The 24,590-nt window shown below is 39.8% G+C and overlaps 1 protein-coding gene across 1 annotated transcript in view; it reads right to left on the bottom strand.

The window, feature by feature from the left end:
* Positions 1–24,590, bottom strand: part of necab2 (N-terminal EF-hand calcium binding protein 2) — a 137,318-nt gene that overhangs the window by 38,580 nt on the left and 74,148 nt on the right. Inside the window, exons 6-9 of the mRNA XM_046038371.1 lie at positions 21,558–21,694; positions 21,274–21,398; positions 8,573–8,652; positions 827–883 (exon numbers count right to left, since the gene is read on the bottom strand). Coding sequence (XP_045894327.1) covers positions 827–883; positions 8,573–8,652; positions 21,274–21,398; positions 21,558–21,694 — 399 coding nt within the window. The remainder of the gene's footprint in view (positions 1–826; positions 884–8,572; positions 8,653–21,273; positions 21,399–21,557; positions 21,695–24,590) is intronic.

Raw genomic sequence — 24,590 nt, 5'->3', positions numbered from 1 at the left:
CAGCAGCCCGTTTCATAAGCAAGAATCAATCTAGTGAACTACACTATTTAAACCACTCTCCAGCATATATAATAGACACTTAGCTATTTTTAGTGCAGGTGCTTTGTCATTTAATGTATGTTCTCTGAGATGCAAACTGCTCATGACTTTTTGCTGGCATTCAGACCTGTAAGATAGCTTTTGACTATATTTATTGCACTCATGCACTTTTATCTCCACTCTCACTGCAGGCATACATGTGCTGTATGTGATAGCAGTCTTGGGTGAAATTATAACTCAAAACTGTGCCAAAACAATTAGCTTCTGAAAAATTCAGATTTATGATCCAATCCAAACACAGCCTGAGAAGAAGAAGCCCACACCATGCTTGTGGCTTTTCAAATGAATCAGTGATCGTTATCACAAAGAATATCACAACCTTGACTATGCTTTATGTTTGTAAGACTGCTGATATGTTATTTTCTTTGGGTGTTACATATTGTAAAATAGTGTGTGAAGCTATTAATTCTTCCAGCGAATACTCAGAGTCTATAAATTATTCAGGTCTAGACAACTAAACAAAACAAGCACATTTCCTGGGAAATAATTCAAAAGATCAGCGCCCATGGGACGGGTCCTGAGACCTTTATTATTTTTAGATGGGGTTGGTCATGCTGTCCCATGTTAATTACATCAGAAAGTCATGTCTCAGCCTTGTAACTCTTCTCCGCCTGAGGTACTGTTGTAGTAGTTGTTGGCCTTTGTAAGGCAGTAGTAAGTGATGCTGCACCTGGGGCTGTGTGTTGAAGTGTAATGTACAATAGTTATTCATTTAGTGTCTACTTACTGCGCTGGTAGTGCCATCTGTGTCTGTTAGCCTCTGGTGCAGATCAAACCAGACCGTCTGCAAGGAGAAGCACAACAACAACAACAGCAGCAACATGTCAGTCAACAAGACCAACAGCAGCAACTACTACAACCACAGCTTGAAGCAGACATTAGTCACCCACAACAAGAGGTATTAGTGGACACGTTGAGAGCAGAAACAGGCATGAAAGCAGACATGATGTCTTTTTAAAATGAATAATGAAGATCAGCAGGGAATTTGGGCAGAAAGTTTAAAGAGGAGGTGGATGCATGGCAATAAGAGAAGCACAAAATGAAACAGAATGAATTCTATCAGCATGAAAGACCTAAACATACAAGAACACTGAAAGGCTAAATCTAACTGAACATCATGATGTTCAGTGGTTCTCAAAGTGGGGTCCGGGAACCTCCAGCGGTCCTTGAGGGGGTTTCAGGGGGTCCCCAGCAAAAAAGGGACATCATTTATTTATTTATTTCACTATAATTCCATCCATACAGTAACACAATGACATAACGTGAAAACGTTTGAGAACCACTGAGTTACACAGCTATTGATGGAAGGAAGTAGCTGAAAAAAATAAGCCTATGTGCAAAAAAGGGGATGTCGCTTGTAATGAGACTCAACTGACCTTCGCTAAGCCCATCCCCTTAGATGCTGTTGCTATGCTTATGAAGCTTTCCATTCTCAGATTTAACACTTAAAATTGTTGTAGTAAACAAAAAGAGGCCCCTTATTTCTAGTTGAGGACTTTGGATTTTGTCGACTGAAATGACCACTGTCTCTAGCAGATATTATCAACTCTAGCTAGCAAGTATATGCTATATATAGCAAGTATATATAAGTTTGCACATGATGGATACGTGCATGATCCAATGCTTAATGTTTGCGGCTAAAGCTTACATGTACCAGGCAAAAAATATTTAGACTGTCGCAGTGTAGAGTCAGTCCTAGCGGTGCTGTACAGTAATGTAACTTTTAGATGGTTTGATTTTGACAGTGAAACAACTGCAAGAGTGTTCATCGTCCTGACAGGTATTTGTACCCTGTAACATTTAGCTCATGATGCCCATTGCCTTTGTTTTGAAATAATGCCATTAGTATACTACTGTATGCCATTTTTTTCTAGGATGGTGACGTCACAACTAGCTCACTCTGCTTCTAAGTCGCTAGTACTTTTAGACTAGTTGCCTTTGATGGTTGGGTTGATTAGGTTTAGCCAAGATGAATGTTGGGCTAAGCCAATCAGAGGTAGAGAAGGGCGGGTCATGCCTTCGCCATCCTAGGAGGAAAAAAAATCGCTGTACTGTAGGTTAGCCAGACATGATAATGTTTACACCTTTATGTTGAAGTAAACTATGTAATCAATTTCTTACACATTTGCATTTTCATTTTTAGGTTTTAGAAAGGCTAAAAGCGAAGGGGACACAAATTCACTCTTCAGACATTAGTAAAACCAGGCGGGCTAATGGTACGGTGTGTTTATGTGTGTCTGTGTGTGATGATGACAATAATTGGATTTTAGTTTTCTCCTTTTCTCTCAAAGCTTGTGTCAGAGTTGTATAAACTTGTTCTAATAAATCACAGTAAGCGCTGCGGGTTTCTGTTACCAAGGTGACTGATGAGTATCACTGTTGCTGCTGTGAATGAATAGTGTCTGCATCGCTTGCAGGGTAACTGAGATTTTAACCAAACGCAGCAGGGAAAGTCAAGGCAGTGGGGTCTTGCACAGTGGGCAGGTGAGACACACACACACACACACACACACACACCTACACACACACACACACACATATACACACACAACTACACCTACACACACACACGTACTGTAAAGCTACCGGAAACATACTGAGGTCTGGGATGAATGATTTGAGCTTAATGCGTCTCAGTCTGGGCACAGCTGGACTGAAATGGAAGGTGCTGTGTGTTGTTGGTTGTTGCACATAAAAGACTTGAGAGGGGAAGACTGTCTGCAGGTCTACAGTTTCGCAGTTTACCCAGCAGCCTTTGGGTAAAGGCAAAGTCAATGACCAGTGTAACAAAATAATTACTCACATTTACACGTTTGTCTAAAAATGCTTGCAGCGTAGCCAGCTGTCATTAAGGAAAGCAGCACTGCAGCTCTAGCAGGCGGAGGTGGACAAACACAGTGCAGTTAAGTAAAGATTGCCATTGGGGTGGCAGTGGAACAGTGGATAAGACACAGGCCTTTGATATTGGTTCGATTCCCACTGCGATACATGCACCAATGTGTCCATGTGCAAGACACTTAACCCCTCGTTGCTCCAGAGGTGTGCGACCTCTGACATATATAGCAATTGTAAAGTCACTTTGAGTTTCAAGATCTACTAAACACAGGATTGTGTGGTTAAAGTTCAACAGGCAGCATTACATTATTCTGATGAAAAAAGAGCTGCATCACAGTCAGTATTCAGCCTCAGCATCACCTACACCAGAAGTGCAGCTACAATCAAAGGCTATCATTCTGAGACTGACTTTTCCAGGGGAGAAACACATTTTCTTGTCAGCGGCACACAGAGCAATAAATAATGGTATTTTGTAACCAAAAGAAGAAAAAAACTCCCAGGGGAGAGTAGATTCAGTAGAGAATCTGAAAGTGAGGCAGAGCAACAGAGGCAACATGAACTTGCCAATGGGAGGAGGTTTTGCAGGTAACAGGATTTCCAGTGTGGTATCACAGAACAGTGGTGCCAACACAAGGCACTATTTTCATCTCGCCAGGCACCACATCACTCAGTGTGTAGCTGGCTTATTATTCATTCGGTAAACAACTCATGATTCACTCTGACGCAGTGTGATAATATCATTTCCTTTTCCAGACCCCTGCGCAGTCTTAATACTGAGATCCATGCAGGTAATACCGTGCCAAACAGAGACTAAGAGACAAAGCCACATTCAATACTCCTCCTCAAGGCCATGTTTTGGTCTGATATGATTACTGCAGTATGGTCTTCTGAAAATGTAACCCAGCAGAAGAGGTCTATTCACTAGCTTTTATTTGCTCTGATCGCTCTGAAAACACACTTTCCAACATTAAGGGTTGGTGACCTATTTTTTTTTTTCTATGTACAGTGTTATTCTCTGCTGTCACTGGAAGGTTAACTTTTAAGGTAATTTCTTCTTTTCACAAAGAAAATCTTTCACCAATGTGGAAAGTCATATGAAAATGCTGCAACCTTGCACATAAAAGTAGGACAGAACTGTGTTGAAATAAGCTACTTTAAGTTATTTTACTTTATTTCCTTCTTGGATGGATTTTATATTTGGAAAAAGAAAGTATCTTCATTTAGGACCAAAATGCTCAATGAAGTCATTCTGGTGTTGCCAGTGCTTTGAATCTAAACTCAAGACATGTAGGATTTATTTTCTCCTGTGTCATTTCACAAAATGTCAAGCTATTCCTTTAAAGGTAGGACTGGATTAAAAAAAACCCTCAGCTGACTGATCCAAATTTGACTTACATACCTACATTCACTCTGAAGGAAACACTACTGAGTGATTGGACTTATTAATGTGTAATATTACAGTTTTTCTCAATTGCTTAAACACTATAACCAGGCTTTTCACATTTCATAACTCCATTTTTCAAAAAGCAGACCCATTTCCCCATACTCTACACACAAATCCCTTCATTTATCATTGCCTACACCATGTGGCCATTTAGAAAACTACCCAGGTTGAAACACAAAGAGTCATAACTGATAACACACCAATCAGAAGCTTCAATAGATAGATAAAAGGGCCAGAGTCAGTTCATTCAGTTTTGGAACAACAGATCCAGCGAAATGTGAAGGAAGAGGTCGAGGACACCAGAGAGGAAGAGGAAGAGTAGTAGGGAGAGGAAGAGGAGGAGGTGGAGGAGGAGGACGAGAATCTCTGGCCTGTTCCAGACCAAAGACAGGACGCTGGGGCAGAATAATTTGTTGTTTGGTGTGTTGTACTGTACAGTACACTAAGCAATTAAAAATGTACAAATGTTTACATTTGTTATTCCTTTTGTTGTGTTTATCATGTGAAAATGTTTCTGAGGGGGAGAACCACATGCAACATTACTAATAACCAGTTTTTTTAGTATTGTTTTGAATTTAACCAGTGTGTAAGACTGTGTGGTAGTGTGTGTGTTTCTGAGGGCAAAGTTTGGAGAAGATTGAATGGTTTTGAGTGGAGAGAATTTAACCTGAAAATAGGATGTTTGGGGAATTGGGTGAGAAGTTGTGGATTTGTGTTTAGAGTTTCGAGAAAGAGAGGCATAATTTCAAGAAATGTATTTTCGCAATTGAGAAAAACTGTGGGATTTGGGAAAGGTTTTTGTCCAAAGCAACTTAATAATTAGCAATATGAGGTTCAGTGTCTTTCTCAGGTGCAAAATGACAATGGACAGAATGTCCATTAACCATACAATTAATGGACAAGGTGCTCACCTGAGTAACATTTTCCATTTTCCTACTGTAAATATTCATACATTTTCAATTTTCTTTGTCCACAGGTTCTGGCTGGAGTATCCTTATGTATGATCTGATTATATGATGAAATGAAAAGCTAATCTAATCAGATGTATCTTTGTTTCAAAAATGCTTCATCAAAATTATTTCTTTGTTTTTTGTGAGTATATCATGAAATTTCATTGCATTATTGGGACTCATTTATTTAAATTATTAACTTGTTTACCCCATTTTTTCTGCCTTATTACCCAATTACAAAACTACTGTAATTAATACTTACTGTACAGTTTATTGAGTAGTTACCCCCCTAACTGCCTGACCTCTTGTCTTCTTATCTTATAATTGCATATTTGTCCCAGTGTAGATATCCAGCATGAATCTTATTGATACTAAAAAAGCATTGTAATTGCACGTGTGTGGGCTGTAATCTAAAGCTTGATTTAACCTATTATTTTACTCTTATTCATTTTCACTTTATTGGTTTGTTACTGGGACAATGTTGGGAGCTGACATGACTATAAAGAAACTGTTTTGGAAGTGAAGAAAGAATGGATAAATTAAAGCAATGTCACTGTCATTTCTTTTCCCTTTGTGCAATTTTCAAGCTTCAATTCAATTCTGCCTACTTTTAGAAAGAAACACACTAACACTAAATGTGAAAAATCCTTCCTAAGGAGTTCCCGTCTTCATTTCTGTCTAAACAGGTAAATATCACACTCCACTGTGTTTAGTCATCCGTGAGAAGATGTGCCTTTGTGCCACAGTCACTGTAAACACGCCTCTGAGCAGAGTAATGGGCTCTCAGGAGGGTTTCAGGGTCACAGGTGATTATTGAATGATTCTTTAGTGGAAGGTGTTTCAGTCATTTCTTCTTAAATGGAGGTCACTTATATCAGCAAAACAATTCTACTTAAACTTGGGCAATTTGCTAGAAGTATGTTAAATTAGCATCTAGCGTGAAGGGCTAAAGGTCGTTTCCAAACACAGATCTTCTTTTATGCTTCTTCTCATTTTCGATTTTCTTTATGTAATTCCCTCTTCTCTCTCTCTTCCCACAACCTGCCCCCCCCGGCAGTTCATTGGGTTTAGTTATTCTTACATACAGTGGCCCGCTTTTCCAAAGACAGCTGAGTCTGCTGGGGCTCCATTAGCCTTAACATGTTCAGTAGTGGACGAGACGCATCCAATGCAGACGAACAGAGAGACAAAGAGGACTGAGGAAGAGGGGAGGAAATGAGGAATTATAGATGTAAAGATGCAGGAAGGGAGGAAGGAGGACAAAGAGGCGTCTGGGACTAGAGAGAGCAGCTACAACACAGAGGAAGTGTGGAAAAAAATACATTGCGATAGTTTGGACAACGGGCCTTTTAATTGCCTCCTCCATCTCTTTCTTCATCCACTCCCTCTCTCCATCACAGCGTTAATTAACTCCTTATCCAACCACCTCCTTCACCTCCTCATCAACCCCCTGCGTCTTCCTTTGTCTCCATTTTTCCTTTCTCTTGTCCTCCTGTCCTCTGCAGACCTTTATTATGCTGGCATTGAACAATTGTCCAAACTTACAATTCCTCCACATGCTGACAACTTGGTGAAAGATTTGAGTGTGACGACAAGATCACTGGCTTGTGCTGTTTGTAGATGATAGAGGAGGTCTAGTGGTCTAAATGATGAGTAGGGCTAAAAATAAAAGGAGCAACCAACAGTGCAACAGAGTTTACGGTCCATCTGTTTCTCTTGGTTGAAGTGTGGTTGAACTCAGTTATTTATCATCACTATGTAATTCTTTCTCTGCAGAACATTTAACCCTTTTACACAAAATGCATTTAGTCCATGTTCAGTTATATTCTTTAATTTATATATAAAGACTACATAAATTTATATACATTTGATGTACGTTAATGATGTTTCCTCCTCTGTGTACCAGCAGTTGCATGTGACAGGGCTCTGTCAAAATACTCACATATAAAGTGTAACAAGCCAAAAAGGTTAACAACAACGGATATTTAAAAATGGCTCTGTAATTTACTAAAACATCTGGCAAATGTAGTTTTTAGCAAATGTTATTAAAATAGGAGGAAATTGTGTATTTGTTGATTATTTTCACCAGGGGACTATTACACAGTTGATTCGCTTTTGAGTTTTTACAGCAGCATGACAGCATATGTGTCATTGACTCAAAATAAACCACATGTGTTCATGGTAATGAATACCCGTCACATCGAATGAAACAATCACGATCGCGCTAAGCGGTCACATGACGCTTGATATCAACTCAGTAAGTCAACCCATGGTTTCCCAATCCAGCCATGAGCGTGTTCACATAAAAAGGCGGTGTTAGCAGCAGATGACCAATCACAAACATGGACAAGTCTACTGGCAGTAGAGCGGAGATTGTACGAATGAGGTGCAAACTACAATATTAGACAAATATGAACAAGTTAAAAACCAGATCCAGCCTAAAAGCAACACAGCTGCAGCTGCCTAATGCAGAAAAGACAGCTGGCAAAAAATGACAGACTGTGTGAATGTGTAAGTTAACAAGCTTTTAGTATCACAAGTAGATAATGAACCTACAGATGTCTTCCATTAAAGTAGTGTGTTGCTTAGATGTATTCTTATGACGTGTAAGACAATTTTAGCACTGAGCACTAAATAAATTTATATTAAACTTAACTTGAATCCAAAAATATATGCTCATAATATTTAGTCTATTATGATAGAAAAGTGAAACCATTTCTTTCAATGGCAACACCAGGATGTTTGAAATGCACTTGGGAGCAAAAAAAAAAATGACTATAGAAATATATTTCAAAGCGGTGATTAGGCTTACTGTCATATCTTAAAAGTACAAGGCTTTAGTGTCTAATATAATGATATAGATAGATAGATAATATAGATAGATAATATAATGTTGCGGGAAAACAAAGCAGCCTATAAAACAGTCTGTGGGATCTTCTACGCACGGTGATGTCATTTGCTCCAGAGCAGGTTAGCGGCTGACCATAAGTTACCAAGGCAACATACCCGGTACAGAAGTGAACCACCGTCATAGGACTGAGAATTCAGAGTTTACCTCGTTGAAGGCAAATCCTGCATCGTAGAACAGGGCCCTGGGCTAAAAGTTTGGGGTTAGGCATGTAGTTGTTATGTTTAGGATAAATCTCCAGGGAATGACTGTTAGTCAATGTAATATCTTTCTAAATTACTAAAACAAGTTTCTTTGTGTGTGTATGTGTGCACCCGTATTTAAAGTATACCTTACCTTATTCTCCAGTCGTCCGATTAGTTCAGCCAGGCGATTGATCTGAGCCTCCAGGCCTTCTTTCCTCACCTCTACCGCACCTGCAACACACACAAATGCACACAGTATAAATACACTGAATGAATGAGTAGGAATACACATTAACTTGCATTTATTTGTTTCTGGTTTGAGACTAGATCTGATGCAGCTGGATTACATTTATTTAAAATATATTTATATAAAATATGTTATTATACATATTGAATTACACTGGAACTGGGTATCATGCATTTCTCTGTACATCTTCAATATTTGAGACATGTTGAGACATTGACACATGTCAGTCGCATTATTGGACCACATGATACTACACTTTGCTCTTTCCTTCTCATCATGTTTTCTATTTATTTCCATTGTTTCATCATTAATATTTAATGTAAAGTGGGAGTTCCAAAGAGGCTGATAAATAGGCAATTATATCTGTTTATTGGAAGGAATCTCGTCTGTTCAAAGATAGTAAAAAAATAGACAGACGGGAAGCCAGCTCCTTTGAGATGCTCTGTTTAATTGGCTCTTATTATGGTGTGATTTTTGAATACCCAGCTATACTGGGCTCTAAGTACTTAGCTTTGGTCTTGGCAGAATATTTCTACTTTTTAGAATGAAGCACCTCCAATGGGTTAGAAGTGCTAATTTGCACTGAAACTTTTTAATAACTCTGTATCAATAGATAACTGAACACAGCATATAATTAATTATAAGCAGAAGTAGAGTGATTTCTGTAAAAAAAAATAAAAAATCAGCTCTTGTTGTGAAGAAGATGTTGCTGACCCCTTGCATCTTACTCCTCTGTATGAGCATGGGGGCGACCCAATACAAAATTCATGGCCTTGGCTTCATGCTTTACTGCTGAACAGGCGTCAGTGGCAGTAACATGCCAAGAAATGTAGCAATGCAATCCAAAAAGGCATGGAAGAAGAAGACTACTAGCAAGCAAACATGGATGCAAACAATAAACAACTGGCTTTTCAAATGTTTTCATGGTGTTGTCAAGATGTTGCTAGAGCTCAAGAATACACAGTGTGTTTTGGTGATTGCAGTGTCCTGGTATTAAAATGCTGAATGAATGGAGAGGCCCTAAGTAGTGCTGATGGAAGTTTACAGTTGCTTGGATTGTCCGGAGACAGCAACAAACTGTCCTCGACTCATCCTAAAATAAGCCTTGAACCGACCATCATTAAGACGACGCTACAGGACCAGCTGGTGGTACTACCAGCGGTGTCTCCCCACCCGGATCTCCGTTTCCCTGTCTCCTGCGTGTTTGTACACCTCTCACCCTCAAACAGTGCCAGAGTAAGCGCCCTCCGTTGTCTATTTTTTTTTGAAGCAGATGTTTTTAGCAGGTCGGCACAGTGGTTAGCACTGTCGCCTCACAGCAAGAAGGTTGTTGGTTCAAACTCCCGGCCTTTCTGTGTGGAGTTTGAATGTTCTCCCCATGTCTGCGTGGGTTCTCTCCGGGTGCTCCGGCTTCCTCCCACCATCCAAAGACATGCAGGCTAGGTTAATTGGTGTCTCTAAAATTGTCCTTAGGTGTGAATGTGAGTGTGAGTGGTTGTTTGTCTATGTGTGGCCCTGCGATGGACTGGCGACCTGTCCAGGGTGTACCCCACCTTTCGCCCAATGTCAGCTGGGATTGGCTCCAGCCCCCCGCGACCCTGTACGCAGGATAAGCGGTTGTCGATGGATGTATGGATGTTTTTAGCAACAAAAGACACAGACCTGTGAGTTGTGATCAAGTTTCTGCTAACATGACAGTTATTACTTAGCGGCAAACCAAAGATTACAGATCTTTGATAAGACTGACAGGACAGCTGATTTGGTGGTTGCCTAGCAACATGAAAAAAACACAGCGCACTGCTCTTTTCCAAATTCAACCAAAAAAGCCATTGCTGTGCACCTCGCGTTTTCGAACCTGCAAAGCCCTTTCTCTTTGATCGGGGCCTAAAGGTTCAGTGTGTAAGTTTTAGTGGCATCTAGTGGTGCTAGACTACTACTACTACTATTACTACTACTTCTTCCTTCTTCCTTCTTGTTCGTATGTATTCAGCTTAGTGACTTCCATGTGCTCCATGCCGGGACCCGCTGTGTATGTAGTTAGAATAAATATTGCATACTGGACCTTGACCTGACTCCCATAGTGAAGGGTGTAATGCAGACCACAATTCCTTTTGCTCCTCGCTGTCTTTGTTGATGACGGTTGCTTATTTGTGAGTGTTGGTATGACTAAAAAAAGCTGTGAAAGAGGCCTAACACTAATGAACACTGAGAAAACATGTTGTTTCCCTCTCATTCACCTCACTTTTCACCTTCTTGCGCCCTATGATTCTCTCTCCTCCCTGGGGTTCCTTCCTCTTCTCCTCCCTTTGCCCCCCGCCGTCCTCTACTCTCTCCTGAGCTGCTGTCCTCTTTTCATCCCGATGGCCCCCTCACAGCTAATTGGAGAGCTGGCTGCCCACACTTCATTAAAAGCTTTAACTGCCAGTCAATTAGGAGCTACCTCCCTTTGCCCTAAACACACACTCACTAAACCATAGTCTGTAACCATGGAGACAGTTAGAGATAAAAGCCCACTGGTCATTTCGATGTACTTAGAAAATAAGTGTCCTGGTCAATTATAGAAGTGTGTGAGGAATTACAGCCTTCGAATCTAGCAGCAGGGTGAGGGGAGGGAGGTCTCTATTGACTTTCTCCTCAATTAAACCCATTTGAGTTCTTCCACATTCACCTAATTTAACTTTCCATTCTGTTTCAGCCGGTATTTGAATGTGTTGACATGTCTGACACTGTCTCTCAAATTATGCGACTGAAAGGTTCACAAACATTTGTTCTGTCTTGTTCACTTCTGTTCGTCTTTTATTGAGTGTAATTTATTTTTGAACTTTCTCCTGTTGAAATTTGAGTTTCTCTAGATGGTAAGATGTGTGATACTAAATAGCAGCTTTTTATTATATTGTAATTGTTAAATGTAAGATATCTTTCTCCACAGCAGATTTTATTGCGCCGTTAGGAGCTGACAGAAATCTAGAGGATACAAAATATTAAAGCTGAACCGAATACAAGTTGAATGACACAAAATAGAGTAGCATGGATTTTTACAAAAAAAGAACAGTGTGCTATACTGTATCTTATTGGGATCAATTACCAGCTACAATTAATTTCCTACTTTCAAAGACTGTTTCAGTAGACAGAAAGAGGCAGGAAAACATATGGCAGCTTCATTCTGTTCTCCATTACAGATACATATTGTCAGGCACAGCTGGGTGTGCACTCATAGATGCACACAAAACACATGTGTACTCAAAGACTTCTGCATACAAGAGCTGTTATATAAAATATACTGTGAAATATGCACATGTTTTATACAGTATCCAGTAGAACTGAGCTTTACTTCCAAGACTAAGGAGCACATTATTATCACAGGTTGACACCGGATGCTATATTTAAGGGGACGTTAGCAGCTTCGTTCTTCTCGTTACTGGAGCGTTGCGTTTTCTTATAAGTCCTCATGCTAAATGCATTTTCTCTTGTTATGTTAAAAATTAAAGCAAACTGTTTGATAATAAAACATGAGTAATTATGTCCTACATGATAAGCAGCTAAACAGGGTTAAGTAATGAAATGTTTTTTTATCATACTTACAGACTTTATTAATATTAGTACTAACTTGCTCGACACTGCAGTACAAGAACAATGCTGTATTTTCATCATCATTATCATCAACTGGTGAGCCAGTGAAGTTTAGCCTCAGTCTTTGGGCACAGAGTTGGCTGATGTATGTAGCCATCAAAGCCCTTTTCAGGGTTTTGTTGCATGTTGTAGTGTAATGTCAGTATACATTTCAGCTGGCAAAATGAACGGTTGCCATCTAGAAATGAGTAGCTGCTTTTGTCTACCTCTGTCTGAAATCAATGACCCATTGTTTCAAAAATAGCTACTAACTGTGTGTGGTAAATCTGCCACCGTTATCACGGAATCATTGTAATGTGCCATGCAATGCGAAAGCTTGACAGCTGTACAGTAACTACGGCTTGCTGAACGGTCAAATAAGGCCTCACAGGAAAATGTCTGTGAAACATGAAATGAAACATATGGATAATCGGTCACACAATCTACTTCTGTATTTTCTACACACATTCCTACAGTATGTATGTACATGAACACACACACACACACACACACACACACACACACACACACACTTTGACCTGTGTCTGTGAGTGTATTGAGAAAAGCACTGAAAAATGAACTGCAGCTCATTTACAATTAGAATTTGTCAGTAAAGTGCCAGATGCACTTAAAGGAGATATGAAAATGTTGCATACACCAATAATATAGCAATGGATGCTTGACTTTAAGGTGGTGGTGGATATTTTTAGCGCTCTTATTCTATTTCCCCCTCTTACTCTTTTCCTCACTCTTTGTCTCTTACCCCAGTTGTCTCCCACTCACTGCGTTGTCTCTTCCGCTCCTTTTGCTTTCCCTCCCCTCTCTGTCAGGTTTTCTGCAGAGACTCTCTGATCAATTCGCAGTGAAAACACACCGCGTACACACACACCTCTCGATATGCTATCATGACGTGAAAGGGTAAGATAAGAAAAATTCAAGGCGTCTCCTATGTGTGTATGAGAGGAGGAGAACAATGAGGGAGTGAAGCACTGACTCAGGAGTCCAGGAGTAATTCATACATGAGGATGGGCAGTAGGACAGGGAGAGAGAAGTGAGAGGATTTGGGAGTCATTAATCAATCAACTTGTCCTGACTCAAGACAAAGCGCAGTTGACATCAAGGTCCTCAGCTGTCAGCCCACAGTATAAAAGAGAAGGGGGAGAAAAACTGAGAGACAAGAAAAAGGGAAGACATAAGACATAAGGTTGGGGTAAAAAAGTGTGAGATTGACAAAAAGCACTAAAAGCGGCTTTTCCATCTTTGCCTTGTTTTGGAATCAGGATTTATCAAAGTAAAAATACGTTTTAAGGCACCTGTGGGAAAGTATTGACCAGGTTTTGGAACATTTCATCCAATGTGCCAGGGAACTGAAAAGAAACCTTTCTTATAATCATGACAGCCATTTGACCTTGCTTTGATTTCAGTGGTAACACTTCCATAAGAGGAATGAATAAACTGCTTATAACAGACTACAGTGTAGATGTCAGCATAAGTGTTTATTAATGTACAGTTATACTTCCATCCATCCATTCATCGTCAACCGCTTATCCTGCGTACAGGGTCGCGGGGTACACTTATACTTAATCAATGTATTTATTCAACAATTACAGTATAAGTTCCCCTGTGCAGACCGTTAATATTAGCAATCCTCCAGAACACCTGCTTACACAGTCCTACTGTGGACCGTCTCAGGTGCTTATATGTACAGAGAAAAGCATCCTTCCACAGAGAAAAATGTTATTCCACACAGACTGGTGAGTCTTTCCTGTGTCGGAACAACCCCAAGTCATCCAAAAAACAGCTGAGCAAGCTAACAGGCGAGTGCTAATGCTAACTCTGAAGCTGAGCAAACTGATGTATAATTATAAATAATAGAAAATAAGATATGAATTATATTAATTTACTGTGTTAATTAAGGAAGTGCATAGTGTAATTATATTTATAATACAAGTATTCATTTATTTAGAAATACATGCTTTCTTCTTCCATGACAACTAGGCCAACTCGATTAACTGATGAAGGCTTCAAGGCGCAGCTGAAAGCTCCAGATAAAAATGAGTATGTAGATAAATATATATATATATAATTTTTGTCACCATTTCTGAGCCCAATAACCTTCCAGTGCCACATGCCATTGGCTAGCAGTTTATACATTTGCATACTCTTCACGTTTTAGTTGTTGATAAATATGTTAGTAATAATTTTAAAATGTCTTTATTTGCTGTCAACTACATTTCAGTGTGTTATAATGTATTCAATATTAAGTATTATTATACTGCTTTAACTGCATTAATGCTACATGAGGGGTTCCAAGTAAAGTGTTTTAGCCTTACTGCTGGAATCTGGGCACGGCTGCTGGAGCTGATCGTGGCCTTTCTAGACAATGATTCCACCAGATGCGCCGCAGTGCATTTCAGAAGATGCTTGGCGGAGCGACGGAAGCCACGTCAAGCTGTACAGAGCAGATCGAACCGGGCAGGAAGTCAGACACAGAAACGGCATAGAGAATCCGGTCAATTTTCAAAAACCTGTGCATCGTATGTCAAAAATAAACACAATTAACACAACAGACTAAAAAAGAAACGATTTATCTACAGAGCCTACTTAACCATGCTATAAGCACAATAGTCAAAGGCAAATCACACTGATACCAAAACAACAAAATCTGTGCAAGTCAACAACAGCAAAACGCTCCCCTTCTGAATCGACTGCCGTGCCAGTCAGTGCGCTGAATGAGTTGCTGGAACACCTTTATCATCTCCTTCATCATATGCTGACCCTCCTTCATGACATGTCTGTGCACTAAAACCTACTGTGCAGTGACCTTTGCAGTCTGGGTTATTGCAAAAATGACAAAAACATGTTTAATGTTGCTGCAGACATAAAACAGGCCATGGCAGTTTGGTTCAGTGTTACTAAATGTCTTCATCAGAACTTGGAGGCTGTACAATGACCGGAAATGCTCCGGTTTGAAATTCCCAAAGCAGCAGGCAAATGCTGCAATCAAGCAGTGCATTATCCTCCAGCAACAGCCATTGTCCAGCCATTCTGATGGTGAATAGCTGTTCATGAGACACTCACACCACTGTCTCTGAGAGCTGCCTCACGCTATGTTTTACTGAAACGAGGAGTAAATGACTTTCATGTGACGTTTTATTGCACAGTGAAAATGCAGTGCTTGTTAGGGCTGATGTTGAACTTGTCCATCTCCTGGATAAAACCATCTGTCTCGCTGTTCCGCCCTGAAGCAAGGAACTGAACTTCAGAGGGGTACCAGTGCTGTTGCAGATGAACCTGCCAACTCTGAGGTTTTGGAGTGCCCATCAAGAGCTGAACAGATGACGCACAGGAGGTGACCAGTTTGAACCAAGACAGCATTCTATTATGAACCACCGGTAAATCTCACCCAAACCATTACTTCTAATTTTCTGTTAACTTCACAGAATAGATATTTTCTGCAGTACATAACTCAGTGGCCTTTCCTGACACACCATATATCCCGGGATACACTCTGCTGACAGGTGACAGATGTTTGGACACTGAAAGTCAGTCTAAGTGGCTGTCTTTGTCATCAACATGAATCAATTCTTCTTCTATGCAGCACTGGAAATGAAGCACTTAGAGAAACTTTTCACTGAGACAAAACGTTTGAGTGTTACTCATGTCATTCTTTCTGCAATTTTATGCCTGAGACTGAAAAATAAGTGACCAAGAAAAGCTGGTGTGCAAACAAGCAGCAATGATTACATTTTTGTGTATAGAATGAACTGTACATAACCTACAATCATTTCTTCATAATGAGACCATATGTGGTTGGCTTATTTTCAATGCTCAGCACAAACAGTGTTCTATCCTCATTAAGGGAGACGTTTGTGTTGAGGCAGATGTATCATCTGTAGACAGTATCTATAATTGGATGACGGTCTCACTTCTTTAGTGCTCTTCTTTAGTGTCATGCACTTTTTTGGTGAAACCTTTCTGAAATTCTGTATTTATTGAAATAGTTTTTCTGCCAGAAGAGTTATTTCATTTAGTAGCCACAGAATTATATATAATATGCACTTTGAACAGGGCTTTCAACATTCCCTGTCAATGAGCAACAGAAGGAATAAAAAGCAGACCAAACTGAGATGAACTAAGCCAAAATGCAGTAAGTTTTTGCTTTTACTGTTGACTCTGTTCATAACTCCACTGGTTTACCAGAGAAGCTTTCTAATCACAAAAATTACTTTTTAAAAACTTTTTAAATAGGTTGAATGCAAAAGATGTATTATTTAAGTCAGATGATCTTAAGTCCACAGATATAACTGAGTTTTTATTTATTTATTTTGTTTTATTTATTTATTAGGTTTCTGCAGTGGTTTAAGTTGTTTATGGCATTTTCTAAGTAAACTATATGTATTTTTCCATTAGGGTGCCCACGTGATATGTTGTTGCATTTGGAAGGGTCCAAGACCATACAGTTTTCACTGGAGGCTTCTTTATTACCCAGCAGCACTTAGGTTTTGTTTTATAGGCCACTATGTCACTATCAGTGGCCTGGGTCATCTCTTGCTCATATCGTCTCTATCAACACATCTGTATGTGGGTCATGTATCCTGGGGTAACAAAATGTCTCTTTTCTTGCCCAGGTTAATCAATAATTAGCTGCCAGCTTCAAAGTATAAAGCAGCCAACAAGGACCCTAATCCTTGTGTTGTCATTATGTAAATGTCATAATTTCCAATACGTCCTGGTTGAAAAGCTGGTTGAAAAGATGTGTAAAATGTACCTATAACATCAAGTTATAAAACACTAAGCAGTTCTACTGTCACTTTGCTCAACATTAAGTGAAATGAAAAAAAGTATACTCCTCTTATGTCTGTGCAATACATGTGAAGCTACAGCTAGTTGCCATTTGGCTAAGCTTAGCACAAAAACTGAAAAACAAAGGTGTCAAAATCTGCCTACCGACACCTCTAAATCCCAGTAATTAACATATTTTCTGTTGTGTAAAAATGTCATGTTGTGCTTTTATGGTCTTAGTTACTGCGTGCGGCCAAGAAATAGTTGTTTTACAAGTTTACAGTTGTTGCCATTCAACATGTTAATTTGTGAGCTTTAGATAAGGTGACCAGATTTCTGAAATGAAAACAGGGAACATTTTTGGTTTAGTGGTCAGTTTGTTATTAAAAAACATAATGTTATTATATATGAAATAAAACGGGGCCAATTTTGGTTTTATAATCTGCCAAATATAACTCTTCTGAATTAAATCAATCATCATTTTGAGGCAGAAATTACCTTTCAGTCAACAAGTAGAGGCCACAATCACTTTCTGGCAAGTAGAATACGGCATTTTATGTGATGTTTTGGCCATTTAAAGGTATTTTAAGGGGTAAAAAGTAGGTTACTGGATTGGTTGGTACATAGCAATAGTCATAAGACATAAGGATGATTGCAAAAGAGATCATGTCTTTATTTTAAATACAATTCAGCAGTAAGTCATGTTAATTATAGGCTTCATTCCGTTTTCCAAATATAAAGAAGGATATTAGACAGAGGCCTACCATACACATAATCCATCGGCAACAACAGGCTTCTATTATTGGCTATAATCACCTAAATGTTATGCCTGGTTACGCTAAAAACACTTAGCCTTATGCTACAATTGTGAATATTCCGTTAAAACAAACCTTAAAGTATCACAAAGACATACATTTGCTATTACCACGGACATAAAGTTTGTTTTGTGTCATGTTTATTTGCACGTTCTGTCAGTTTGATCCAGATAAAAGCAGCTGTAGATGTAAAGAGATTGGGTGATACAGCTTTAACATGCTGCGCGCGCTCCCGCGGACGGCGATCAGTTTTCGGCGGACGATCACTTCATGACACCTGTATGCTCTCTTGTCCAGTCTTTCTGGCCACATCTGTCAACAGCTAATACAGTCTATGATTAATACACAGTTAAAACGGGGACATTTCCTGGGATAGCTCCAGACGGGGACAGGCCACCAAAAACGGGGATGTCTGATCACCCTAGCTTCAGAGGCACTTGTTTGGTCAGAGTCAGGCTAGCTGTTTCCCCGTTTCCAGTCTTTATACTAAGCTAAGCTAAACTAATTGGCTGGGGTTTTAGCTTCATATTTAGCGTACAGACATGAGATTGATATCGATCTTCTCATCTAACTGTCAGCAAGAAAGCAAATAAAGAGTTATCTCCCCAAAATGTCACTATTCCCCTGAGTGAACATGTAAAAAATTATTTTAAAACTAAGATTTTCATTAACAACCAATGTGTGGATTTATAGCATTAGCCATTCATTTATGTGTTAACCATAGACAGTGTATATTCAGTGGTGATTTGCACACTTGAATATTCACTGCTACAGTGATAAAACAGTAGCAAAGTGTGTATCATTTATGAGGATGTATTTTTAGAGACAGGATAAAGAGTAAACTGTTCTTTGGCAGCATGCTGTCAGAAACAAGGCTTGGTGTATAAAATAAAGAGCAATCACTGCCATGCCTCATCCAATTTGACAGCATTGTTGGAATCTTTGTGTGTACATTATGCCAAGATACACAAAGGTTTATAAAAAATGAGGTGACTGCATCAGTGACACCATAAATCACAATATCCTGTTAAGGCAAATAAATCTTGGAAAGCTATTTGTGATTTATTTTCAGGTCTGTGCTAAAATGAGTGAAGTCACACACAACTGGCTTGGTATGTATATAATGTGTATGTTGTAACAGTGACAAATACTTCATGTGACCTGTCGCAGGAGTTGCTGTGGTTTTCTGTGTCCTCATGCAATGTGAGGATCACCTATAGGGTTGCAACTAACAATTATTTGCATTATTGATAATCGACAAATTGTTGCAGCTCTACATCGAACACTTTGTTTATTAAAATAAACAAGATCCATTTCTGCTCTACTGATCACTCGCTAAATCAATAATGACAAAAACTCTATTGATTGTGCCTGTTTGCTCCATAGTCACAGAAGCATCAGGCGCCTTTTCGATTTTAATGTTTTCTGATTTGGGTTTGAAGGTATTTTTTGTTCTAATCTAATTTTTACTCTGTTAGGTGAAAACCTGCAGAATACTGTAGCATGATTTGCATCATTATTTACATTACAACAAAAGAAATGAGACAAACTAATCTCAAGAAGAATAGGGACATTTATATGAACACACCAACAAGGAGAGTTTCCAGACACTACCTGCCATCAGCTGCATTACCACTCGAGGATAACGAAACAACAAAATGTTAACTGTGATTGACTCCCTGCCAGGCTGATGCTCATAGAGTAAAGTGGAGACGATTTGTAGTTGATGTGAAAAAACATGGTCTACCAAATTAGACAATTATAATGATTTCATATAATTAAAAATCTAACGATTATTGAGTCTACTTTTACTGTAATCATAACAAAACATGGAAATGTGTTTTACATTTACATCTTTACATATAAAAATACAGAGCCAAGGTTCCCTGTGGAGTTTCTTCTATAGAGCAATGTATTAACCCCCCTGAATGTGCAAGGGGACAGACATTCATGTGCACGAGCATATGGACGGCACGATTTACATCCTGTTGTAGGTTTCACACTTTTCCTCTGATCAGCAGTTAGTGCCAAGAAATGTAGCACTGCACAAACAAAGGCAGTGAAGAAACATAAATGTAAGCAATGCAGAATTCAAAATGCTGTAAAACAAACGGCTTTGCGATTGTTTTATGTGGAAGGAAATGTATTCAACACATTTATTAAGGCAACACACTATGCATTTTGTTGAGGAACACAACTTTCTTTCTTTACAAGAAAACTGTACATAGCACCTTTAAATTTATTGAGCAATCAGTAACAACACACGTAGCCGTGAACCGATGATGCTGTCTGAAAAGTTGTTCTGAACAATCTGTTTAGACTTTTTAGACTTTAATGTTTATCACAGCGTGGTATTTTTCAGGCTAAATTTAAGTTGTCAAGGATTAGCCTTTGACTGTTCTAACCTGCTGTCCATGGGCAACATGACATACTGACCCCGAAACAATAGCACTTAACACCTTTGACTGACACTTGTCAATAACAACATCGGAGGAGAGATTGATTATGTTTTGCTCTGCCCCTCTGAGGCTTTCATCTCCCTAAGCCTTGACTCAACTGTATTTTTTGTTTGACTCTTCTTCTGTGAAGTTTGCGTTGCGATAAAGTGATGCCGTATCTCAACAACATTTGAAGTGTCACTTCTTCAGCGAGCAATTTGTTCGAGTGGGTGCAAAGTGTCAAGGAGAGCGTGCGCTGCAGTGTTAACTACCAGCTGGTGGAGGAAGAGAGAGTGAGACAGAGAGAGTGAGAGAGAAAAACGTAACAGTAAAATAGAGAGGGCGAAATGTAAAAGTGAGAGAGAGAAAGACTAATGAGGGTCCTGCACATCCTCAGAGAATCACCAGTCTCAATCATTTTGTGTGTTTTAGCTTCTGTAACACGCACACACACACACCCACGCGCACACGCCATACAACAGCACTACATAGCAGATTTTAAGTGTTAAGAGCTGACTGGTCTCATATTCACACTCATGGGTTTGACCACTGCCTTCTCACCATTTTTTGTCCCCTCATCTTCATCTTCCTCCTCTCCTTATCCCCACTTCACTTCTCTAAACCCTGTCTCCTCTTGTCTCCACCCATTTATCTGTGCTGCCCAGTCTGCTGTAGGAAAACTGCAACACACCTGTGTGGGTGGCAGATTGAGGTGTTTTACAATGGAGAATAAATCACTTTTGTGTGTATGTGTGTGTGTGTGTGTGTGTGTGTGTATTTCAGTACATTTGATGAAAAACTGCTGAGTTTGATTTCTATTCACCAAGCGTGCCTTCCCCTAACTAAAGGCTGTGGATATAAGGCTAATCATACAAGTACATGACGGATTGGCCTCCAACCACAAATTCAGTGGAGTTGCTGCAGTGTGTAGGTGTGTGTATGTGTGTGTGTTTGTCACCTGAAGCAGTGTTGATGGTCCTGACAGCCTCCCTGGCACTGACTCTGTTGTTAGGGGGATAGTCAGGGACGGTGTTTTCATTGCGCCTCTCTGACATCCGCGGGCTCACCTTGGCAGGTAGATGACTGAAAGAGAGAGAGACAGAGAGAGAGAGAGAGAGAGACAGAGATGTCTTGACCAGAAAGGATTTGTGCTTGAGACGCAGTCCTGAACACACACACACACACACACACACACATATTCATACATAACAGCCTGGCACAGTGAAACCCTGACTGGCTCACCCTGACTGGCTGTGCTGCTCATCAATGGCGTCCACGGCACTCTCTACAGAGCTCAGGAGAGATTGGATCTGATTGGCTGATTCCTTCAGCAGGAAACGGGTCACAAACTGCTCCACGTTGGTTCCTCTCTCATAAACCTGGGAAAACAAAAGAGTACAATTGTGCAAATGTAATTTATAAAACCTTCTTTAAATCTGAAAGTGAGTCCTTCTGTCGGAGGTTTTAATACCAAAATGTCCATCAGCAGGAAGTTCATTTTGAATAAAATATCTTTCACGCATCACAGCTTTCCTGTTTCTCGCTCTCTTCCCTCCACTCCTCTGAAAGGATTTTCCAGCATATATCTCTCTCAGTTCCTTCTTTGCATCCATTTGACAGTTGAAGGCATTCTCAAGGTGGACAGGCGGCATGCAAGGCAGCCAAAACAGACTAGTACGTTTCACACTCTCTTCTGCCATCTTCCTCTCTCCTTTCTCTTTCCGAGTCTTCCTGTGATTTAAAGTTTGTGTCAGGCCTGATGTAAACCTTAAAAACTTTTGAGTCTGATCTTGCCTGGCACGTGGGGAATTCAAAGTGTTGTGTTGTGGGTTTTACTGTATATCATTGCAGAATCCGTGGGAAAAACTGGAGACCAGACTGAATCCACCTTCTCTAAAAACACAACAGCACTATGACAAAAAAGGCATGGAAATCAATAAAGACTTCAGTCACTACTCAAAACAACACTGATTCACATAGACATAAATTCAGCTCAAAGTGTACTGATCCATAAGATATCAACATAGACCTGTTTTAAATGGTCATATCAGCTGCAATGTCCATCCAGAAACAGAATTTACACTGATAGATCTGTGAATGCTGGACTAAAGCTCCTGCTTTAAACTGTAATGACCTTATCACTGCCACCTTTAAATTATTTAGGGATTTGACTGTTCACTAAAAACACCTCCCCCGGACTGTGACTGTCCAATCATAGCTTAGCAACCGTAACTAGGCACAGCAGGCTTGTTAAGCTTTGGATTTCTCCTCAAACTGTGTGCCCAATTCATTGCATTTAAAGGGTTTGAACATATGCACCGTTGTTTCTGTCTTTCCAAAATCAAAAACACAAGAGCAAAATTATAAAGAGGGGGTTGAACAACGTGATTGACGAGTTTTACCCAACATTTTGCTTGTGTTTGACTAGCTAGTGACAGTTTCAATTGACAGTGACTAGCTAGAAATGAGAAATGGTGGTATATCTGCCACCATTAGGCCTATTCCTGTAAACTGCATAAGTGCAGCAACATTAACTAAGGGGGGTTGAAGCTTGGCAAACAATTGACTTTGGGGCTCTACATTAATATTTCACATTTGACGAAATGCTGCTCAGACATGGTAACATGCCAGAATAACACATGAAAACCTCACTATTAAACGCCAGGCCATAATTGACTACATGCGTACTCCAGAGAGCGCGGAGTCAGTCGGTCATGTCAGCTTTACTGTCAGAAGTCACAGTGCAGTGATTCAAGGAGACAATTAAGGTTCCTGTGCAGTCAGCCATTCTCTGCTGCGCTCCAATCAAAGACAAACGCTCCCACGAGACGCAGAATCACACAGGCCGTATTGACTTCCATTATCAAAGTCAGTGGCTTTTACTCACGCACACACGTGTCCACACTCAAACATGCAGCCTCGCAGAATTAGAAGAGGCTCATCCTCGTCGGCTCATGTATGAAATAGTCCGGTCAGTATGTTATGGTTTTCAACAGCATCACTCAGAGCATAAAACACACACATTTATATGTAACACAACCAACAGAAATACTATGATTACAGAATTTAGACTTGGGGTACCATTTTCATTTGCTATTTTATTTTAAGAGGCACTGATGACTCACTAATGACTACCATGCTGAGAATCAATTACAAGTGGGATACAGATCTAACTAAACCAGAAATGATACACATGAATTTTGACAGTTTTCTTGGAGAGATTACAAGTGCATTATGTGTCCATTATGAATTCATTATGGACACTTAGTCATTAAATAGGAATATGCTGCTAGATTCTTGACACAGCATGCCATTTATTTGGCATATTGATGCATGCTGATATATTTTCTCCGCATAGTTATGCACATTTATTTGAAGCGATACAATGAACAAACAAAGTTCAGAAATTGCCTTCAGTGATGTTAGAAAAGTGGTGTTAAAAATGGAAGGATGTGTGCGCTCACATACTTGTACGCATACAGTAAGTGCTCGTTCATGTGTGTGTGTGATTGCTGACCATAACTGTTAAACGCTTGACTGCTTATGCACCTGGACTACCTAATTAGATTAGCTTGATTAGATTTGCATCATTGAGTAATGATGCCACTGGAGCAACAATCCTAACAGTATGCATCAAAGTAAACCATACAAACAATATTTGAGAAAAAGGATAATTTAAAGAATTGAAGTTATAAATATTAAAGCCACCACGTCTAAAGTAACAACATTCCTGACTCGTACTCCGCATCAATGGGAAATGAAATGAAATCAACAACCCAACAGTCCCACCTGCCTCCTATGTTATCTGCATGTTATTGGCCAGTTTTTAAAAACTGGAAAAGCCCAAACAACTCCGCTTCCAAGAAATGGAACTGAACAATGGAGAACAAAGTGTTCTGAACTTCGCCAGGTTAACCTTATAGTGGATCTTGTCAGTTGTCACTGTACATACCACAGTGGTTCATACATCAATAGATTAGCACAAACCAGTCAACATACATAAAGCCTTGAGCTTTTAGGGCCCCTCGATTTCTGGAGACCGAGGCCAGTTGCCCAATTTGCCCAGTTGGTAATCCAGCTTTGCTTCTGAGAATCAAGGAATCTAGCAACAGCAGAACATACAAAATACAGTGCAAGTTCATGTGTACCTGCTAAAAAAGGTGTGTTGTGTGTTGTGTGAAATCGTAAGTTCTATTTTTATAAAATGGCTCTTCCTCTCCGGTATCTCCTCTCTGTATGTGTCTATCATGCCCTCTCCCGCTCTGCCCGAGCGTG

This window comes from Micropterus dolomieu, linkage group LG22 (assembly GCF_021292245.1).
Source record: "Micropterus dolomieu isolate WLL.071019.BEF.003 ecotype Adirondacks linkage group LG22, ASM2129224v1, whole genome shotgun sequence".
In the NCBI taxonomy this organism is placed as follows: domain Eukaryota; kingdom Metazoa; phylum Chordata; class Actinopteri; order Centrarchiformes; family Centrarchidae; genus Micropterus; species Micropterus dolomieu.
Note: the sequence above shows the minus strand (reverse complement) of the source record. Positions and strands in the feature narration are given on the sequence as shown.